The 22061-nt window shown below is 36.5% G+C and overlaps 1 protein-coding gene across 1 annotated transcript in view; it reads left to right on the top strand.

Moving 5' to 3' along the window:
* Positions 1–21735, top strand: part of KCND2 (potassium voltage-gated channel subfamily D member 2) — a 471065-nt gene extending 449330 nt beyond the window's left edge. Inside the window, exons 2-6 of the mRNA XM_004265519.4 lie at positions 7026–7188; positions 13016–13111; positions 14179–14271; positions 17172–17419; positions 19080–21735. Coding sequence (XP_004265567.1) covers positions 7026–7188; positions 13016–13111; positions 14179–14271; positions 17172–17419; positions 19080–19257 — 778 coding nt within the window. The 3' untranslated portion in view covers positions 19258–21735. The remainder of the gene's footprint in view (positions 1–7025; positions 7189–13015; positions 13112–14178; positions 14272–17171; positions 17420–19079) is intronic.
* The last annotated feature ends 326 nt before the right edge of the window (positions 21736–22061 follow it).

The raw sequence follows: 22061 nt of genomic DNA, 5'->3' as shown, positions 1-22061 counted from the left end.
CTAGGATAGTATAGTGACTGATCCTGCAGGAAAAGAGGTGGAAACAAAATCAAGGCAGCTTTTTAGGCAAACGTTGATTTTACCGTGTCAAAGTAATACCAGGGCCCCTCTGGCAAACAAGTTCTGTACCATAAGCAGGTGTCATATAGCAACACTTTTAAAAAAGCTGTTTGCTATTTGCACACATTGCAGCTACTATAAAAATTATCCATCAAACTGTGATCCTTCTAGAATACTAAGTTGACGGCAGAAAAATTCATGACTAACATAGCTACTGAGACCCTAAGGGGTAGAATTATTAGTTGAGAAGTGATCCAGCTTCCACGTCAGAAGAAATTATTTCTCAGACTTCTCTGACTAGCAGTCAGGTCTAGGAGAAATATTCAAACGCAAAATCAGTAATTAAAACACACACACACACACACACACACACACACACACACACAATCAGCTAAGTGCTTTTACCAGGATGTTATTATACATATCACTTACTTTTATCTAATTATTTAATTAGATGTCTTAGTCCATTTGGACTGTTATAACAAAATTTCACAGATTAGGTAGTTTATAAGCAACAAAAATGTATTTCTCAGAGTCCTGGAGGCCGAGAAGTCCAAGGTTATGGCGCCAGCAGATGCTGTGTGGTGGCGGGTGAGGCCCATTTCCTGGTTCACAGACGGCCCTTCTCTGTGTGCCTTCACGTGCCAGAAGGGTCTAGGGAGCTTTGTTGGGTCTCTTTTTACAAAAGCATGAAGCCTGTTCACGAGCGCTCCACCCTCATGACCTAATCATCTCCCAAAGGCCACCCCCCGGACCCCACCACCTCCTAACATCATCACAGGGGGCATCAGGATTTCAACTTATGAATTGTGTATGGGGTTGAGGGAGCATGTAAACATATCATAATCATAGCGGATACCTAGTTTTCAAATACTTCTACCCCCAAATCCTGATTTATGTTCCATACAAAGTTGTTGGGGTTTTTTTAGTACTAATGTAGTAGCCGAAATATAGTATTTATTGAACTAGCACCTGCTGGATACAACGTACAGGATGTCCTGGACTTCAGTGCAACTGCACAGAATCCATTCACTCTGTCCCTTATACCTAGCAATTTAAGACTTTTTCATTGTAAAAAAGAAAAAGGGAGAGCAAGAGATTGAATTACAGTAAGCCTCAAGGTTTATTTTCAAATCATCATTTCCTTCCTGTTATACGAAGATCTTTTCTACCTTTATAATTATTCATAAAATTCCTGGGTTTTGTTTTCTTTCTTGGTATCCATGGGAAATAGTTTCACAGATGGAAAGTCATGCCTTAGCTGGGGAGGTTTGCCTTATATAACATTTCTCCTTTATCCAATGAGCCTACGTTTATACTCTTCAAATAAAAAGAGAAGAAAAAATAGAACTGTGTGAATAGGACTAAGAAGCTAGAAGTATTGTGTTCACACTGTGTTAAAACAGTCAAGGAAATTGTTCTCCATTGGAGAGCTAAATGTTTTTAGCCATATGATTTCTGGAGACATGCCAAAAATGGAAAATTTGAGTAGATATTAGTAAAATTTGGTTTACACCGTATTATGCTTAAAAATTATTTAGACTTTCTATCCTATTTCAGTATTACTTGATAAATTGGGAAGATGGATAGTTAGATTGATAGATAGATGATATATTCATTCTATCTGATTGTCTGAATTAACCAGATTTACCACTTTGGGGCATTGAATGCATGCCAGAATTCAAGTACTTAGCATGAAACTTTTGGATAATATTAGAGATTAAAATCTTCTAGAATCAACAATTGAAACTCTTCTTGAGAAATTGGTCCTCCACTCAATATGATCTTTAACATATGGCAAAATATGTAATTTTAACCAAGTATTTTGGGGCAGTAAGTACACATTTAGAATTAACATTTTTATGTGAATGACACCTCCATATTGTACCTTTTAACTGATTTAAGGAGGAAAGGGAGCAATAAACATAAAGTTTGGCAGATGTTCAGGGTGAAAAAGGAGCAGAAAGAAACTGGAGTGACTCTATATGGTGAATGTGGGAGAAAGAAGGAAAAGTTAGAAGAAGCAGAGGAAAGTAGAAGTATGGGGAAAGCTTCCCTTCCATTAACAAAGCTCAAGTCTACTCATTTTTCATTACATAAAACTAATTGGTAGTTTTTCTTTTATATCATGCTATCCTCTCTACTGTTTTCTTCTAAATTTTAAGAATTGAAGATTTATCTTATTTGACTTTAGACGCCCCTCATACTCTTTGAATCAATTTCATTTAAATATAGAAAAAGATGTCTCTGTGGAAACAAAACCACATCTACGTAATTTTCTAGTGTAACTCTTTTTGGAAAATGGATATTTGAAGACTTGAGGCATAATATTAAATTCTGAAGAAAACAAGAGTAGAATATATAATACTGCTGGGCTTAGCATAAATTTAAGAATAAGGAGTTGGGAAAAGTGAGGTGTGTTTTTATATGATAAATAAAAAATAAAATACCAACCGGCAAACGAGTTGCCTAGGATAAGAATAATCATTAAAAGATGGCAGTACTGTAGGCAATACGTAAACTTTAAAATGATCATTTGGCCACGATAAGTGTCACTTCGCATTATGAAGTTTTCTATGCTACGCCTTTCCTTCACTGAATTTCAGAGATATGATTCCTGAGGTCTGTAAGGCTATTTTGCTTCTTACTACGAGTTGGAGTTTGAATACTAGTCAAAAGACCCTTTGTTGAACAAAGGAAAGCACCTGGTTTGCCAGAGAGCTATTTCCCATCCCTAGCAGATTCTGTGCTCAGTTACAAGTTTGCAGGTAAAAATTACCCATTTCGATTCTCAAGGTCATTCCCAAGTGAGAAGAGAGACCAAATGGACAATGTAAGAACAGATACAAATCACACTGCGCATTTTCCATGGTTCTCCAACAGAGTCAAATGAATGAAATGTGCTTCAAATATTACAAATATCAACAGCAGTTTAATCTTAATAAGGACAGGGGGCCAAGGAGAAGAGCAGAGAGGGTAGTAGATTCAGTACCAAGGGGTGTATGGAAGGGGGCAGCAGGTGCTCCTTTGCAATCACCCAAGCCTTGGGCTGTCCTTGCGTGAGTAATCACAGGGCAGCCTGGACTACCTTACTATCCTGCTGGTTCCTCTCCCTTGTACTTCCACCATCTCCCTCAGCTTTGGCTACCATCCTAATTTCCTGTAATGTGTGAAAGATCTGTCTTTCCACCCAAGAGTAGAAAGATGAGAGATATTCCCACCAATGAGCACTGTACTCTCACTGCCTCTTCCCACCGTAATCATTGCGGTACTGGTCAGTCATCTCAAATGTTCACTTTCTAGATTGTGAAGGAAATCTGGATTACAAAACAAACATGACAAAGGTAAATAACAGATATAACTGTATTTGATGCAGATTAGCATGGCTATATGACATTAAACCACCCCTTTTGTATCTGTTATCTCTTTCCCCTTATGGATCCTTCTAGATGGGAATTTGCTGCCTTTCAGCAAGCTGGTTTATATCCTTACTTTCTTCCCTTTTGTTACAACACAAACGAGATATTTCATTTTACCCATTTTCCCCCCTCTGAGTAATGAGTTCAGTTTCGGCTTTATTCAAATTATAATCTCTGCTTATATTCAAAACGGGTTTACAGTGATTATTTTTCTAGTTGAATTCCAGGCCCCTCATCAAAAATTGCTTTGTCAGGGAAACTTGCTTTATCAGTTGGCCCAGAATCCCTTTGACTGAATCCCTCAGAATCTATTTTCGCCCTTCTTCTTTTAGGCGTGGCCTTTGTAAGGGCATGATTACCCCCCTCCCTATCACCACCATCACCTGCCATCTGAGTTTACCAATCTCTCTTCTTAAAGTCTTACTGAACTTTGGGTTCGGTTTAGCCCTTAATTTTTTCTAATAATCACAAGTATGCTGACCTTGCCCACTGGATGACATAGTGAGCCTAAAATACAAAAAGTAGTTAATAAATAGTAATTTTAAAAAATTTCTTAGAAAGAGGCAGGAAAAACTATATGATGGATTCATTTAGCTATTTATTTTAAAAGGTTTACGTTAATTATCGATACATGGACTTAATGCTTATCTTCTCTGGCTATAACAAATAGTTGAGTTTTATTTACTTTCCTTTTTGAGAGACACTTTGTAGATCCTAACTGTTAAACATTAAAATCAAATCTCCTTTTTGAAAAGCTGTTTTTAAGTCTGCATGTACATATGGGGAGTATGTGTGTTATAGATTTCTTCAGAGCTCATGCATAGTCAGTGCAAAAGGAAAGAAGATATTTATAAATTATCGCCGGGCACTCATGAACTGTGGTGAACATGGTAATTGGCTCATGTGCGCAGGATTGTATAAAACGTTGATCTTCCACTGGCCTATCCTTATGGTGAGAAGGACCTCAGGCCTTTTACGCTCACCTTGTAATTTCCTTTAGTTTTGACTGTTTCCTCACTCACATAATCTTCAGATTATGATTTAGCTTCCCCGATGGACTATGGAAAGAGACCCTGTTTCATGTGGATGCAGCATTCCAGTTCTTGGGTTGTTCTTTTTCTTTTACTGTAAATTAATACTGTCGTTCTGATGCCAGAACCGTGTGGGAATTTTAGTTACAGTGAATTAGCTCAACTGCTGATCAAACACTGACAAGAATGAGTCACTGAGCCTTCAAAGCAGAGGACTAGAGCCTGGAACGGGGTCACAGAATGAAGTGCTAGTCAGTACAACCTGCTGTCACTCTCAGCAGCCTTTCCTGGGCCAATTCTTCTACAACTTCCATCTCCATATTGACACATAAATGTGTTCCCACAAAAAACAATGTTAATTAGAATGATCGTTTCCTAGATCACCCTTCAAGATACAGTGTATCCCCAGGTACTGTCAAACTCCCTAAGTCTGGATTCCAGTATCTGTGCCCTGTTTCTAAGGACTAAACTCTCAGTGCGCTGAGCACCCTGGAGCCCTGAAGCAAGCAGGGAGTAGCTGGAGCTCCAGAGGTGCAGCTGGGCAACTTCTGCAATACTATGATCAGAAGATCTCCTTCTTGAAACTAATAGAATGTTATATGTCACTTATATCTCAATTAAAAATGCATATATCAAATCGATATGTTGTCCACCTGAAACTAATATAATGTTATATGTCACCTATATTTCAATAAAAATAGACCTCCTCCTTGACCCCCTCTCCAGGAATGAACTCTTAGAAGAACTCTATATCAATAAGGTAGAGAAAATATATTCATTTAACTAATATTTATTAAGAACTTGCTTTGTGCTAGTGAGATACAAAATAGAACAGCTCCAGCTTTATCAAGGTTATATTCTCATGTCAGCAGGGCATGTGGGGAGCTAAAGAATAAACACATGAACAAATTAGGAAGTTTCATGTGTTAATAAGTACCGTGAAGATAGTCAAATGGGAAGGTGTTATAGAGAAAGACTGGGGGAAAAGAATACCACTAAGGGGAAGATGGCCAGAAAATACCTTCTGGAATGGAGACAATGAAGTCTCAACCTGAAAAGTGATGATCTAGGGGCTGCACATGTGATAGAAATTCAGATGGCCAGTGTGGCCAGAGGATGGGGAGCCTGGTGGAAGATGGCGTGAAATACAGCCAGAGACTAAAGGATGTAAGCCGGTGGAGACAAGAGTGAGGAGTTTGGCTTTATTTTAGTTTCAGGTTTATTAGAAGGTTTAAGCAAAGTAGCAAGAGCCCAATCTCCATTTTAAAAACTATAACTCTGGCTGTTATATTGGTATGAATTCTAACGAGGTAAATGTAGAAACGAAAGTTCAAGTAAGAAGCAATATCCATGGCTCTGGGAAGCGATGATGATGGCTTAGATTATTGTAAAATGGAGGTTGAGGAAAGAAACCCGGATGGAATATAGTTTGGTTTGGTCAGAGGCAGCAAGACTAGCTGAGAAATGAGATGCAGGGACGAAAGATGGGTGGCTCTTTCTGTGTTGATATATGAGCAACTGGGTGGTTTGTGGTTCCGTTTAATTAGAGGTGGTAGACGATGAGAGGAACAGATTTGAGGGGGCTGGAGGAAGCTAGGGAAATAAGAGTTCCTTTTTGGCTAATTTAAGTCTTAATTGGTTCTTAAACATCTAGCGGTAGGAATAATCAGAGCAGAACCCACTGTCTGATTTTCAAGATAGACATCAGGGTGTCGATGTAAATTAGTGTATCGGCAGCATGTAGATAGTTCTAAGCTATGGGACTGGATAAAATCACATAGGGAGAGGGTTTATAGGGAGAAGATAAGAGGCTGGGACCTAAATTACTCTAAAATTTAGAAATCAGATAAGGGAAAGGAGCCAGAAAAGAAGATGGAGAAGAAGCAACCAATGAGGTAGAAGGCCACTAAGGAAATTTGCTAACGTTGAAGCCAACAGAAAGTATTTTAAGGAGAGAGAAAACCAATCAAATACAAATAAGAGATTGAGTAAGATCATCATGGCGAAATGGCCATTGGATTTCACAAGTGAAGGTTAATGGGACCTTGGAAAGTTCACTTTTTTAAGATACTATATCTGATGACCGGAATGTGATGTACCACTTTTTCTATTTAAATTTCATAACCAGTCCAATGTTGAAAAAAATTAAGTGGAAAAGAGTGTTATCTAGACTATAACATTCAACATGGAAATGTTGACTATAAGTAAATGTAAAGAAAAGTGCCATGTGATATAAAGGACAAATTAAACAGTTCTCATTACATCATCTGGCTTAAAATATTTTCCAGTCAAAGGAATTTGTAAATGTTAGAGTCAGTTTCTGCAAAGTTGAAAGGTAATTTTTATACTCAGATATTCCTAATGTCTAGTTTATTGAAGTCTTAAGCCATGTATATTTTAGCCATGAGGTAGAGATACATTGGTCCAAAAAATCATTTGAGTTAAAGCTGAAAACTATTTGTAGCAGATAGAAATAACTTTCTATGACTTAATATATTTTTTTCTCTAACCCAAGGTATGGTGACATGGTACCAAAAACCATAGCAGGGAAGATTTTCGGATCCATCTGTTCGCTGAGCGGGGTCTTGGTCATTGCTCTGCCTGTCCCAGTGATTGTATCCAACTTCAGTCGAATCTACCACCAAAATCAACGAGCAGACAAACGGAGAGCACAAAAGGTGTGTATTCAGTTCTGTGCAACCACGATTTAGTGTCTCCCATTTTGTATAGTAAGCTTTAAAATCCCCTACTGGCTATTCAGTGTTCTGGATTTGGTCGATAGTTGCATCAGTCAGCACAAGCTAAATCATACTATAGTAAGAAAGAACCTTCATATCTTAGTGGCTTAAAGCAACAAGGAGTATTTCTTCATCATGCTACAGATTGGTCTGGTGATAGAAACTCTGCAGTCATTCAAGCAGGGTGTAAAAGGACACGATGAATCACACACTGACTCCTCAAACCTCCTCCTGGAAGTGGGCCAGATCACTTCCATCTCTACTGCCTTAACCAAAGTGAGTCACATAGCCGCGTGTAACTTCAAAACAGGGAGGGAAAGACAATCCTCCTGTGCAACCAGAGACAAAAGGAAAGAAATATTTGGTGAACAGCACTAATGATAGTCATAAAACCAAAGATAGATTCTTGGCAAATTTTATGAGAATCAGATTTCTTGATCTGATTCATCTAGTCTCTGTCCATCAGGGATCAAGCTGCTTCCAGTAGACAGGGGCTATTAAAGGGCACCGAAATAGGTCTCGGATGTCCAACATAGTTGACACAGGAAGTAGGGGAAATTTGATCATTAGTAGCTGAGTTTTATTTTTGGCCCAGCAGTTTACTGTTTCTCTGAACTTCACATCAATGAACTGATCTCAGAGTAAACAGGTTGCATACTCCTTTGTGAAAGCAGGAAAACAATACCTACATCACAATAAGATTAAGATTATATGTAAATGTATATAAATGTATATAAGCATATCATAATATTAACAAGATTTAACATTTACTGGTGGCTTCCTATGTGCCAGGTATTGGTTTGATGGTTTTTTTAAAATAATTTATATAGTCTTCTTCTCAACAAGTCTAGAAGTTAGTTACCATTATTATTCCTATTTCGTAGATGAGAATTCTAAACTACCCAGGATTTGAGAAATTCTAAGGTTGCATACCTAAAAAATTGGAGAACTCTCACTCAGTCCAAGGGATCTGGCTTCCAGGTTCATACACTTGAACACTAAAATAGATGCCTCTCAGAAAAACTGAGTACAAGAGGGAGGGGATATGGGGATATATGTACATGTATAGCTGATTCACTTTGTTATACAGCAGAAACGAACACACCATTGTAACGCAATTATACTCCAATAAAGATGTTAAAAAAAAGAAAAACTGACTAAATGTTAGCACACTTCCCCTCCCCATTCTTTGTCAGAATAATCACCTTGAGAGTCAGGGCCCTTGTTACTTAAAAATAATTATGGAAATCTCTTTTACAGTTTCCTTAAGGCTATGGTGCTAGATTTCCAGGATTCTTCATGGATACTGTATCATGTCCTTTAAGAATAGATTTATTTTTTTAATATCAAAAAAAGCATTCATAACCATGACTAAAGTGGATGTTCAGTATTGGCTATAACTCTAAAATATCATGAGAGATTTTGGTGCAGTTCATAACTGGCTTTGTAGGTAGTTCTAGAACAGGATTTTAAACGTGCTTTCGAACAATGTTGATCTCTTTAGTAAAGCAAAAAGTATACTTTATACTTCATACAGTATAAAATATAAAGCCTTGTAAAGTAACTCTTTGGGAAGTTCAGGTTAATCAACGTGGTCACACAGCATGTTGTCCAGAGAATTTGTTGACATCCATTGTCAGAGGTCTGCTTCCTTTAGCAAAGAATCACTCTTTTAGCCTTGTAGTTTCTTGCTTTATGGAATCCCCCATTTTTGGACAAGTATCAAGCCTTTAACGAATTATTATAGAGAATAGTAATAAATAAAACTGATAATCCAATAAACAAGGCACCCTCTGGGCAGTTGTAGTCTCAGGCAGGGCACACTTTCACAAGCAGAGATGGAGGAATTTTGGCCACAGTTGGCCTCCATCAGGGCTTGTCATGTACCACAGCTGTGGCTCTGCCCACACACTACAGTCTCTCTACTGGGTACACACAAGTGCATCGTTTAAAAATAACAGAAATCCTACAAAAAGCATAGCTCTCCAGCATCCATCCATCTCCAGTCTAGAAACAACTACTTTAATATAGCCACCTATCATTCATTTTCTCAATGCCAAAAAAAAAAAGAGCTACCTGCATGAAAACTGTTCGAAGTACAAATCTGATTTTCAAATAAACCAGTCTTCAAAATATCTGTTCTTTTTTTAAATTTTGTCATCTGAAACAAGCAAATCAATATAGAAAATCTTAGAATGTTTTAGAAGCTTTTTTATCTAAATATAGAATGTAAAAATAAATAAATATGATATTTTAAAGTACACTAAATTGAAAAGCATGATTTATGAATTTTTTATCTTTAAAGTATCTCCTGTATTCTAAGTTTCTGCCATAATGCAATGAATTTTAATATTGTGACTACTAGTATATAGAAAGTCAAATATAATAACCTAATGTGATATGTCCAGTAAATAGTCTGTGACCAAAAACTGAACATAGTCATCTAAGAAAGAAAGGTGGATATGGAAATAAATAAGTTACTTACCAAGGGATATTTTCTATTTTCCTTCCCAAGAAATTTTTTAAAAAACAATAAACATTTGTTGGGCTAAGATAGTTTCGATTTATCTGGAACTGGGTGATTTGACAAATATCAGAGTTATGCAAAAATAACCAGCTGATTCAGTCAAGCAAGATGTCCATTCAGTAAAAGTGTCAGTCAAGCTGAATAATAAATATTACAAAATGCTTTTTTAGACCAGAATTGTTTATGTTTAGTCCCATTGACAGCACCAAGCTCAAGCAAAACCTTATACACAATTAAAATAAGATAGTCTTGCATATCTGCATTTGCTCTTTTCAATTAAAATAGCAAGTGTTCAGTATCTGAAGAAAAATCCTCTTCTACACATGCACGCACACACACGCACACACACACACACACACACACACACACCAGAATATAATGGCAGAATGTGGAGACATTCGGTCTCTTTTCTTACTCTCTTCAAATTTCTGAATCTTATGTCCAAGTCCTGCATCCTCAATGTAACTTCCCCTTGACAGACCAACTCATAGGCATTTCTCTCTTCCTCCCAAATCTTACGTCACTTGCTATCTCTATTCTCTGTTTGGCAATTCTGTTTGACTTTATTTTGACTTTTATCTTTTTATGAGTATTATGTTCTTAGCCAAAGCTTAATATATCTTGAGAGCATTACCATGTCTTGCATTTTAGTGCCTTATACTTATTTCCATTGTTTAATCTACTATTTCTGGTATTCTGGTTGAAGGCCAGCATTCAGCAGACATTTGGCATGGTGTACCACAAGACCAAGTAAACCAATTAAGTCATATAGTACTGTAGTAAAATGAAAGAAAAGTCGTGGATGAAACTGAGATGGGAGGTTCTTTTTCTAACACAGTACATGACTTAGCTAAATAGCTATTCTGTCTCTAAAACAACTGTTTCTTTTTCCCTAAACTTAGAACTACTTCTGTGGTAGTGGTTGCCATAATATGTAGGTTTTCCATTATGGAAAATATGTCATTTTCCTTTGTTGGACAGTATTTTTGGGTAATGTACATGTTTCATTTATGAAAGAAAGTAATATTTCCTAATACTGAGGCTAAATGCTTGGAGAATGACATAGGTGAGACTAGTAACTATGATATAGGCAATATAATTACATGCAGTGGTTGCAAAAAAAAAAAAAGAAAGAAAGAAAGAAGAGGGGAAGGTTGAGGGAGGAAGGGAACCAAAAAAGGCAAATATATATTTGCTGGAACATTGAATGTTCCAGGAGCCCAGTGAGACTTTAGGACTGAAGTTTCAACAATACCCCTTTCTGGAAACCCAATGTATATTTATATTACTTATTTCTGAATTATTACGTCAATTCTAAGTCATTTCCAAATGTGCTTGTCACTTCCCGTTGTTTTATGGAGTCTGTTCTGAAATCCTGGCTGCACCATACAGCTTGAAGTTAAGCATTTTCTACCTTCCAACTTCATTCTCTAGTACTATCTCAGTATTTTGAGTCATCTAAACACTATCGTGCCAACCAAGAGTGAAACTTGTCTATTTTTCCCATCACTTATAACTATGATCTATGTACAGTTTTATTTTAACCTGGAATCAGCACACACGAAGAAGAAATTCACAGAGGAAGAGAGAAGGGATGGGGTTGAAGCCAGATGATATCTTAATGCTATTCTGCGAGCTTCCAACATCTCGGTGCTACTGTCAAATGCTGTGGGTGTGGGTAAAAGGGCACCTTGGTACAACTGTGGAGGGAAGTTTGGTAAAACCTATCAAACAAAACAAACACACACACCCTTAGATCCAGGAATAATGCTGCTTCTAGACATTTGTCTTGCAGATCGGCTCATCATGATGTTCCAAGCAGGCAACATTTCTTGTATTAGCAAAAAATGCCTTAAAAGTTAATTGTGGTTGGCCTGCTAGCTAAATGATGCTTCTCATTCGTACAGTGGCATATTACACAACCGTAAATAAATGAGGTGGCTTTATGTAGATATGGGAGGAGACCCACTTGTACTAAATGAAAACAGCTGAGTGCAGAAGAGTGTGCAGCATAGTCTCCCGAGTAAAAATGTATGCGTATGTACATAGGAATATATATTTGCTTTTATATGTCTAGAATGTTTCTGGTAAGATTCTCTAGAAATATTGCCAGTGGTTGACTCTGAAGAACAGGAGTAGGTAAGTCCAGAGAGACTTACTTGTTTTTCATGTACTATTGTAGTCTCAAAATTTTTGTCATATGTATATATTCATTCTCCATTTAAAAAATCTAGATAATTAAAATTGTTTTATTAAAAAGAAGATTCCAGGGCTAGAGACTGAGATAGTCTTCCTCAGGGTTGTTTAGAAAGGGAAAAGACGGAGTCATTACAAGTAAGTTCTTACCCAAGCCACTCCAGTTTCTTCCTTACATACACTCGTTATATGTGTCACACGAAAAGAATGGTCACCAAAATAGTGCTTCCCAGGAAATGAAAACCAGACTCATACCATGAGAGTCTGGGGCAGATATACAACAGCAGTTTTAAAGTAGAACAGAATATCAGAAGTCCAACCAGTAGACAAAGTGGATAAATTTACGGTAGTGGTAAATTATTTATTTTTTTTAGAGAGCCCATGTTGTACAGCGTCTACACTGGCCAGTTTAACAAAAGAATTGCAAAAACAGAATTTGGTATTTGAGGATGCAGATACAACTGAATAGTTTTCTTTAAAGGAAGGACTGAAGGAAGGGAGAGAGGAAGGAAGGAAGGAGAGCAGGAGGGAGGCAGGTAAGAAATAGAGAGGAGAGGGGAGGGGCGGGGTCGGGAAGAGAGGAGGAAAGAAAAAAAAGAAAGGCAGTAGCTTCCTGGAACTTAGTTACTAAATTTAAAAGAACATTAGTTTAAATGAAAAGAAGTTGGCTGTTGGTTTGTTGGGTCTTCATTTCATTAAGTTACTCAGATTGGGATAAGTGAAAATATAAGCCGTACTGCTATTTTTCTCTTGACACAATTGACAGAAACAACACTGAAATAACGTGATCTTACTGTAAAGACTTAATTACAATTCTCAAACGTATAACCCAACTCCAAAGTAGTTCATCCATCTCACTGATAAACGTTAACTAAAATAAAGCACTTCAATGGTGAAAGTTTACTTTTCAGTAGTTACATGTGAGAAGCTGGCATGCTTTTAAAAATATGTGTGCCGACAGTAGGATTATGTAAGAATGCACTCAGTGCTTTAAGAAATCCAGTCATAGATCTTAATAGGACATTGCTTCTTCTTCTCTTACAGAAAGCCAGACTGGCCAGGATCCGGGCAGCTAAAAGCGGAAGTGCAAACGCTTACATGCAGAGCAAACGGAATGGCTTACTCAGTAACCAACTGCAGGTACGAGTCAAGCATTTCGTTTCCTTTAATGTTCAAATTATTGGTGCAATATTGATTTAGTTCTACTTAACCATATAATTTTATTGTGGGTAGTTGCGAAAATGGCTATGAAACAACAAAGGTGTCATCTTTTAATAACCTCACTCTGTACCATCTTTTCTCTTTTTTTTTTAAGAGGAAAGAAATGTGTCTTTACTAGAACTATCCACGAAAATTGTTTTCTAACAATGGCATCCCAGGCGGAATACAATGACTGTGTATGTTTAGTATACAGATTATGGTTTATAATACCATATTTGCACAAAAACAAACCAGGACTCCTTGGATATATAGCCAATTCCATGCCTGTCGCCCTGGACCTTACTGGCTGGAGGCTAGAAGCTGGGCTATGAAATATTGCCAGTGAATCATGATTCCCATTCATGGTTGGGCAATATTTCTGCACTATCTCACAGAAACTTGGGAAAAGTCAAAAATTCTCAACGACTCAAATACCTAGGTTGCTTTTTTTTTAATTTCAAAATTATGTACGCTCCTTAAAGTTCATTTGAGTGGCGATGTGACGGCGGGAGAGTTGACATCTGTCTTGTTTTACTTCTTACTGAAGAGGGAACACCATTCTGTGTTATAAAGTTCACATGGTATGAAATATAATTTGAGAAACTTTACTTTTACCTCAAAACTCTTTTTTAATTTTTAGGATTCCAATCATCTTTACTTACATAATAGCTTTTGTGTACGTAAGCATGAAGGTGGTTTCAGGATTATCTAAGTACTAGATTAAATATTATTATCCCAGGCTTTCAAAGGTAGCTGGGAGATGAATGAGTAAAAGAAAATTAAATTTTCAACTCATGGAGGCAAGTCTAAAAGGCCAGACCGCTAATTTGATGATTATCAAACTCAAAAGCAACTCTACATTTGATCCATTTTAGTTAAAAAAATAAATAAAATGCTGCCATTTAATCTCAGGAAATAGGCCAGATCTCTCTGTGGAAATATGTGGCTGAGGTTCTCATTGTTTGCAAATAAAATAGAAAACCCTTCTGTCTTCTCCCTGTTAACAGTCCTCTGAGGATGAGCAAGCCTTTGTTAGCAAATCCGGCTCCAGCTTTGAAACCCAGCACCACCACCTGCTTCACTGCCTGGAAAAAACCACGGTAAGGAAAAGGCAGGACTGGCTGCCCCTGCAACTCAGACGGTAATCCCAGTGGTTTTTGTGAATATTTAATGCATCCAAGCACAATTTCACCATCTGCATTACTGCAAAATATACTAAAAACCAAAAAAATCCACAGTAATTGAAATTACTTTGAAAGACTGTAGTGACATTTCAACTTAGAAAGTATTTTAGAGACTTATTAAAATGTTTTTATCCGTAGTGGTAATCTTAACCCTAGGCTAAAATATCAGTTTAATGCAGATGGAAAGCTGTCTTCCAATAGCTGACTGCAAGTCCTATAGAATATCTTCTCCTGATTCTTAAAATGCTGATTAAACAGAAATAAAAATAATGAAGTTTAAGTGTTCCTGACATCTGGATAAAGGGGATAGCAATAGTAATAACAAAATAGAGAATAAGTGAATATAAGCATTTCTTTCATTCACAGGTATAATAAACAGAGATTGATCATAAAAACTATCTGTTCTCATAAGAAAATGACGCAGTTAATTACTGGCATACCCCTTGGGGCTGAGGATTCAGTCTGCATTTCTCCACTTGTAGGCTCCCAGTTGGACCGCCTCTTTAACAAAGGCATCTGTTTTCTAGCTAGCTTGTCAAAAGGGATCACAGTCTGTGACCACAGAGCAGAATAAAACTTTCACCGTATTTGAATCAAGTCTGCTTGTTCACTCACCAGAGACACGTATTTGTATTCTCAATTCTGACATACTGTCCATCCACTTATTCATATACTTCTATAGTCTTTCAACCAACATGTATTACTTGCCTATTATGTGCCAGACAGTGAGCCAGACCCAAGATACACCGTGAAGTCAGGTATGGCCTCTGCCCCCCTTGAGCCTGCAGGTTTGGGACCAAACATGGATGTTACTGGAGAAGGACAACTAGCAGGGGAAGCAAAAATGGGGCCCCAGTGGACTGGGGGCAAAGAGGGTGGAGCCAGAGGGTACCAGATCAGGCAAAGCTTCCTGGTGGAACTTGAGTTAAGAACCACAGGACCATTATGAGTTAGTTAGGCAAAGAAATGAAGGGGCTAAAAGTTGATGTAAGTACCTGAGGAAGACTGGAACTTGGCCTAAGAGGAAGTAAAAGAACTTGAGGGTGGTCAGAGGAAAGAGGGTACCATGGCACAAGTAGAGGAGGAGAGGAAGGCAGTGGCCAGATAACCTTGTGTTTTGGAGGCACGTAAAGAATTTTGATCTTTATCTCGTAATAAATGGAAAATTATTTGAGGGCTTTAAACAGATTATATTAGTATCTTAAATAAAGATCTATACTTTATTAGGATAACTCTTTGAAAGTTAAATGATAACAATAATCAAATGTATGTATCCCTGTCTTTTTCTTTCTATTTCCATTTTTTGACTATTTTACCTTTTAGGGCTTTTTTAATCAAAAATTATTCAATACTAATTAATATAGTTTAAATTGAGCTACCTACAAAAATATACCTTAACCAGCCACAGAATGACTTCTTCCCTTTCAATCACTGATGAGATAAATTAGAATGTCACGCCTTATGACTTGTATTATGTATGTGAAATGTGCATTGTAATAGAAGAAAACAGATTGTGACTCCTTTGTGAGCTGTATTTTTTTCTATAAAATTTAATATTTAACATGAAATTCTGTCTCAGCTGATCATATTATCCTCTGGACTCTAAACAGAATGTTAAACTTCATTTACTTCAAAATGCTTGTCTCAGCAAAGAAATGGCAAAATGAGTAACTAAAACAATATTTTTCCTGTTAGCCAGTAAATTCCTTCAGTTGTTTTACTAATATTTTAGGATGAGAGATGATTAAGTGAAATTTGGCATGGACAAAGCCTTCTATTATAAGGCTATTCCCACCCACACAAAGAAAAAAAAAAGTAATTGAAGATATGCTTACTAGTTCAGACCAAAAATGTTTTCCCTTATGTTTCTGAGGTAAAAGTATAGCATAGGCAATTTAGGAAGCAATTCTTTATTAAATATTTTAAAAGCAGATTTTACACTGTGTTTCACTGAGGTGTGGTATGTGAGATGATGTCCATCACTGTTGGCTTCTGGGTTAGAGGAACATAGACAGAGATCATGGGCCCAGCCAATGATGTATCACAAAGATAAGAATGTAGACCTCAAAAGTTCAGTGCTAACCCCTTCTGGGTCAAATATAAAGTGATGCATTCTGATAAATTTATTTTACTTATTGAATAAGTCTTATTTTACTTACTTATAAGTCATATTTTTCTATATACTGGGAATTTTAGAGGAGCATCTAAAGGAATGGGAATTGTCTTAGTTATCTCATTTTCTAATTAAAAAATATTTTCAATCCCATATGAAAATATTTGCTAATATATAACAGACAATCTAACTTGGAACATGCTATTAAAATAGTCTCTTTCTCATAACTTCAGTCTGTCAATTTGTTTAAAAATAAAGTACATGTGAATTTACACATTCCCCACGGGTATTATCTATATTCATTTTTGAGGGTTTCTAATATTTAGTTGATAACTTCCAGATTTTATATTTAACTTAATAAATGATATTTCAAGGTAAAGTTAGTCTATAAACGGATACTAAATCAGTCTGTGTATATCAATCTCAGGGTCTAACTAGAGAGATATTATTTTCACACAAAGGCCAACAAGAAGCTTTGATATTCTAATTATCATGAAAATGATATTTTTTTTACCCATAAGATAGTGTAAATGTACGTGGGCATATTTCATTTCTAAAAAGAAAACTATTCAAATCTTTTTTTCAGAGGTAAAATGTGATAATACTGTCAGTCAGCCATACTTCAGGAAAAACAATAAATACATTTTTTTAAGTTAAAATGTGTTCCTGTGCTCTCTTCACATTTCTTACCACTATGGAACAGAATCACGAGTTTGTGGATGAACAAGTCTTTGAAGAAAGCTGCATGGAAGTTGCAACAGTTAATCGTCCTTCAAGTCACAGTCCCTCTGTCTCTTCACAACAAGGCATCACCAGCACTTGCTGTTCAAGACGACACAAAAAAACTTTCCGCATTCCAAACGCCAACATATCAGGAAGCCACCGAGGCAGTGTGCAGGAACTCAGCACGATTCAGATTAGATGTGTGGAGAGAACCCCGCTATCTAACAGGTACCTGAGGTTAATCTGTATGCGTTAACACACCTGTGCTGCTTCTCAGAGCACATCTCCACCTACTGTCATGTTGCCACCTCTGTGGCAATTAAATCCTAGTTCCTCGGGTCTAGAATGAAACAAAACTGGTCTGAAACAAGTAGGAAAATTAAGCTACTGTAATATTCACTAAGAGTCAAAGGTGTAGCTGAGTCAGTACTAAAAGAATAGAAAGAAGATAAGAAGGTCAGGCACACACAAATGTATTCGTACCTCTTCAACCTCACAACTTTCTCTTGAGCAGATACCTCTACACTCAGGAGTCCCCTAAGTCAACACACATGGCCTGAAATGATAGTCAACACAAGCAAAAGAGACAAATTAAATTGACATTGATATGATTGAAAGGTATTCAACAGCACCCAAAAATATTCAACATAGTTAATGTCACAGTGAAAAATAAAACTATGCCCAAAGGAATCTTTTGAATCAGTATACAATTTTGATCATAAAGGTATTTGGGGCCTCAACAAACACAAAACTCAATCCAATATCAAAAAAAGATAAGCAAAATGCTGAAATTGTTTACCTCTGGTGAGTTTGTGGACAATTTAAGTGAAATTTTTCTATTGGTATTTTCCCTTTGCTTCTGTTTACGTGCTACTTGTTTTGACCAAAATCATACATGTGTAATAATAAGTATCAATAGTACATTTCAACTAGATAAATCATTATAAAGATCAATTTCTGTCCAAAGAATTTTCCTTTGTTCTTCAAATTAAAAAGCTTATCTTTTCAGATTAACAATCTGTTAATTCAGTGCTACTTCTTTGTTGGCATCCAACAGTCTTTGTGGAAAAAAATCAGATGTCTCTGGGATTAAATGGAATATTATTATTCCATTATTATTTCATTGCTCCAATATTAAATGTTGGAGCAATGAAAGATTTCTGTCTCTAAGATATTCTACCTGTATCTTGTTTTACATTTATTCCAAAACAAAGTAGAAAATGAAGAAGTGTGTATAAAGAAAATCTTAGGACAAACATTTTAATTAAGTTTTCTATGGGAAAAAAAGTAGTTTAAAGCTCCTATGTCTACCCTCCTTACTCCTACCCTCTTTCCCCCTCCCTACACAGAGTATATAACTCATGCAAGAATACCACTTGGGAAAACGTTTAAGTATTAGTAATGACTAACTTGAGTTCTTAATATTTGGCTGTCACTAAGTTGAGAGCCTTAAGGGCCTCATATATCCCAAAGAGACAAGGTAGTAAAGAGATCCTGTGGGCAAAAGAATTGAGGTTTATCCACAGGGTATGTCCCTTTCATGATGGTATCTCAAACCTCTCAGAGGCCCTGTCTTAAAGAAAACTATTTTACTTTGCTCAACTTAGGCTTTCCAAAACTCACCTGCTCTGCATTTTTGTAGAAAACACTTTGAGAAACACTGATTGAACCAAATGCAGCTGGCTTTTAGACATTCGTTCGATGTTAATGCCCTAATGTTCACGTTAATTTATCTTAAGGTTTGGTGTTTCATTTTTTTTAATCTTGGTGATTGTTCTTAGCCATTTAAAATGTTACTTATAAACATGAAAACATGTATTCCTCCGTTATTGGAAAGAAAATTTTAAGTAAACAACTCACTTTCTTAAATCTCTGTTTTCCTCATCAGCCGATCCAGTTTAAATGCCAAAATGGAAGAGTGTGTTAAACTAAACTGTGAACAACCTTATGTGACTACAGCAATAATAAGCATCCCAACACCTCCAGTAACCACCCCCGAAGGAGATGACAGGCCAGAGTCTCCTGAGTACTCAGGAGGCAACATTGTCAGAGTGTCTGCTCTCTAAGACAATTGGAATCAGGTCCAAGAGAATTTGAGCCCTGGCTGTGGAAAGAATCCCAACGTGGAAGAAAGAAGAAACAATAAACGTTTCGCAGATGAAAACGACAAAGCAAGGACGTTGGTAGTGAAACAAAGACAAAGTTTCCAAACTCGAAGATGGAAATAAAACCACCAAAAGGCATTTCTAGATGGAGTCTAACCTGTCAAACTGAGAAATAGTCTGTGGCCCTTTGACTTTGTGAATGAGCACAATGAAATGCCGCCTATTGATGCTTCTTATGACCAGAACTCTTTTTTAATAAAATAAATAAAATAAATCTTTGAACATAATGTTCCAGTTGAATGCAAAACAAAAAAATACGGAAAACATTTTGATAAAAATTTTTCCTGTTAAAACCATGAACATTGGCTATGATGAAGATTATTATTACACATTAAAAAAAAAAAACCTCATACAACACGTTTGTATTGACTGAAGGAAACCATCATAATGCATGCTAGAATTCTTTGGAGCCGTGATCTCAGTTTCCTTACGTTGTCTTCAGAATCGGCATGATAAACTATACTTGTAGAAAGAGGGAATTTCTGTGTACTTACAACAAGCTGATCGTTCATGTTCCATGGTGGGCTGTGCAAATAAACTCCTTTTAGAACTGCAGTATTTCTCATGGGGATGCTCACTAGTAAATCTAAAGTGTTCAGATAGTTCAGTGTTAATTATTGTTTTACCTTGCACCTAGATACTGTTACAACTGCAATAATTCATTGTACACCTGTTGTATCAGGAATCAGGATTTTCTGTTGTTGTGTTTCCAGATCTTCTTAGATACAGTAAGAGCCACATTCCATAGAAAAACTTCTCGTGTCGCCAGGTTTTAGATAACTTTTTAATCCAAAACCCTTGTGCCGTAAATGTTTTTCTGTAATATTCTTTGGTCCACTGTATTCCTGTGACAGTGCATTATTTGTTCCTGTATTTCTATAGCACCTTTCTATTGGACTTATCATCATCAGCTGGACTAATGTTTTGTAGTTCAAAGGACTTTCCTACTTTTGTATTCTCCAACAAGTTATCTTATAAGTAGATTATCATCATCGTCAATCCCCTTGTCAAAAATCAGGAAAAAAAGGAGTTGACATCTGTGAATTATCTCTAACCTTTTTGCTGTTATGGAAAAGCCCAGATACTGGATGTATCATTGTCTGTTTCATGAAAAGAATTGGCTGGGATTAGCATCACAGGATCAGTGATCCCAGGATCTCACTTGATGTATTATTTATTTTGCTTTAGATCTCGAATACATTTTGAGAATAACTAGCGTGAATTGAAATGCAGAGATAAACTGGAGTGCTTTATGCAGCAATATTTGTTGAAAGCATGCTTTCTACGCCACTGGGGAAGGCAGCACAGATTTGTCTCAGAAAGGTTCCTGCATATTGCAAGGAGCAATTTTCTCCTCTAAATCAGGAGGACAGGAGTTTGATGATGCAAAATTGAGCTCTATGTACATTTAACTGAAAAGTCTTGGTATCTTTTCACCTTTAAAATATATCAGCAGACATGTCTGCACGTGACAGTGTAAAAAAGTTTTATGTCCAGTGAAAAGTTTTGTTCATTCCAAACCACCACTGTAAGGAATAAGTTTAGCTTCAATACATGGAAAGAGTTAATAATTATCCCTCTACTATAGAGATTTTAAAATGCTTATCATAATTTATCATAAAGAGGAAATAATCCAACCATTTTCAAGTAAAGCCAGAAATTCTTGCTTCCCCTTTCTAGACTAGCTTCCAGAACAATGCTGTGCGCACAGTAGATTCATAAACACTTGCTGAGTGAAAGTCAGATAAACTCTACTATCTCACGGGAAGAACTGGCTTTATTCCTAGTATGTCTTTTTAAAAGTTACTAATCTTCCTGAAGCGTGAATATTAATAATTATATTAACACCTGCCTCATGTCACTTTATGCTTCTAGAGCAAATATATAGTGAAACTTCTTTGATGGTATTTGTTGAAAAGCTTTTTAAAAAGTAGGCTAAAGAAAACTCAATCAGGAATACTTAGGTCTTTTGATTCCCAAGGAAAAGTTCTATTTTCATGTTCTTAATATTACATTTAAAAATGCAGTTAGATTATTTCTGTTGCAATTCTGCCTCCTTTTCAACTTATCATTTATCCAAAACTATTACTTTCTTTAGACTTTCAGAAAAGAAAAAAATTTTTTGGTGTTTTAGGTGATTTAAAAATATACTGTGTTGGTGGTGAATGACTATTGATGACTGTGTTAAGTGCATCTGTATTGTAAGTGAAATGTAATTATTTCTGTGTGCCATATGGAGTAACCAAGGTCATTGTTTTTGACAATTTTGTTTGAAATTCGTATATCTTATTTCAAAGGATAGCATAATATCTGCATTATGCTGGAAAAAATAGACCTTTGGAAAATACTTAAATAAAACATGTGCATGCTTGAACAGGACATGGTTGACTGTTGCCCTGTTTTTTGTAGACTTCCTTCCTTTCCAAAATCTAGGGTGTACTACACTCTTCATACATATTTTGGAGAAGCCTGTAACATGGACAAACTCAAAGAACCCATCGATCGTGTGTGACACAAATCTACTCTAAACGGTGGCGAGAATAATTTTCTGCCAACAATGGGAATTTAGGCAGAGACTTCAGTAGAGAAGTTAATATCATTTAAAGATAAAAGAGTGCCACTGCTTTAAATAGTCATTTTTGGCAATATCTTGGCAACTACACCTCCATAGCTACTAACTATGATAATGTAAAGTGTATTGCAAG

The sequence above is a fragment of the Orcinus orca genome, chromosome 9 (assembly GCF_937001465.1).
Source record: "Orcinus orca chromosome 9, mOrcOrc1.1, whole genome shotgun sequence".
NCBI classification, from domain to species: domain Eukaryota; kingdom Metazoa; phylum Chordata; class Mammalia; order Artiodactyla; family Delphinidae; genus Orcinus; species Orcinus orca.
This window is presented reverse-complemented; position numbering and strand designations above follow the sequence as displayed.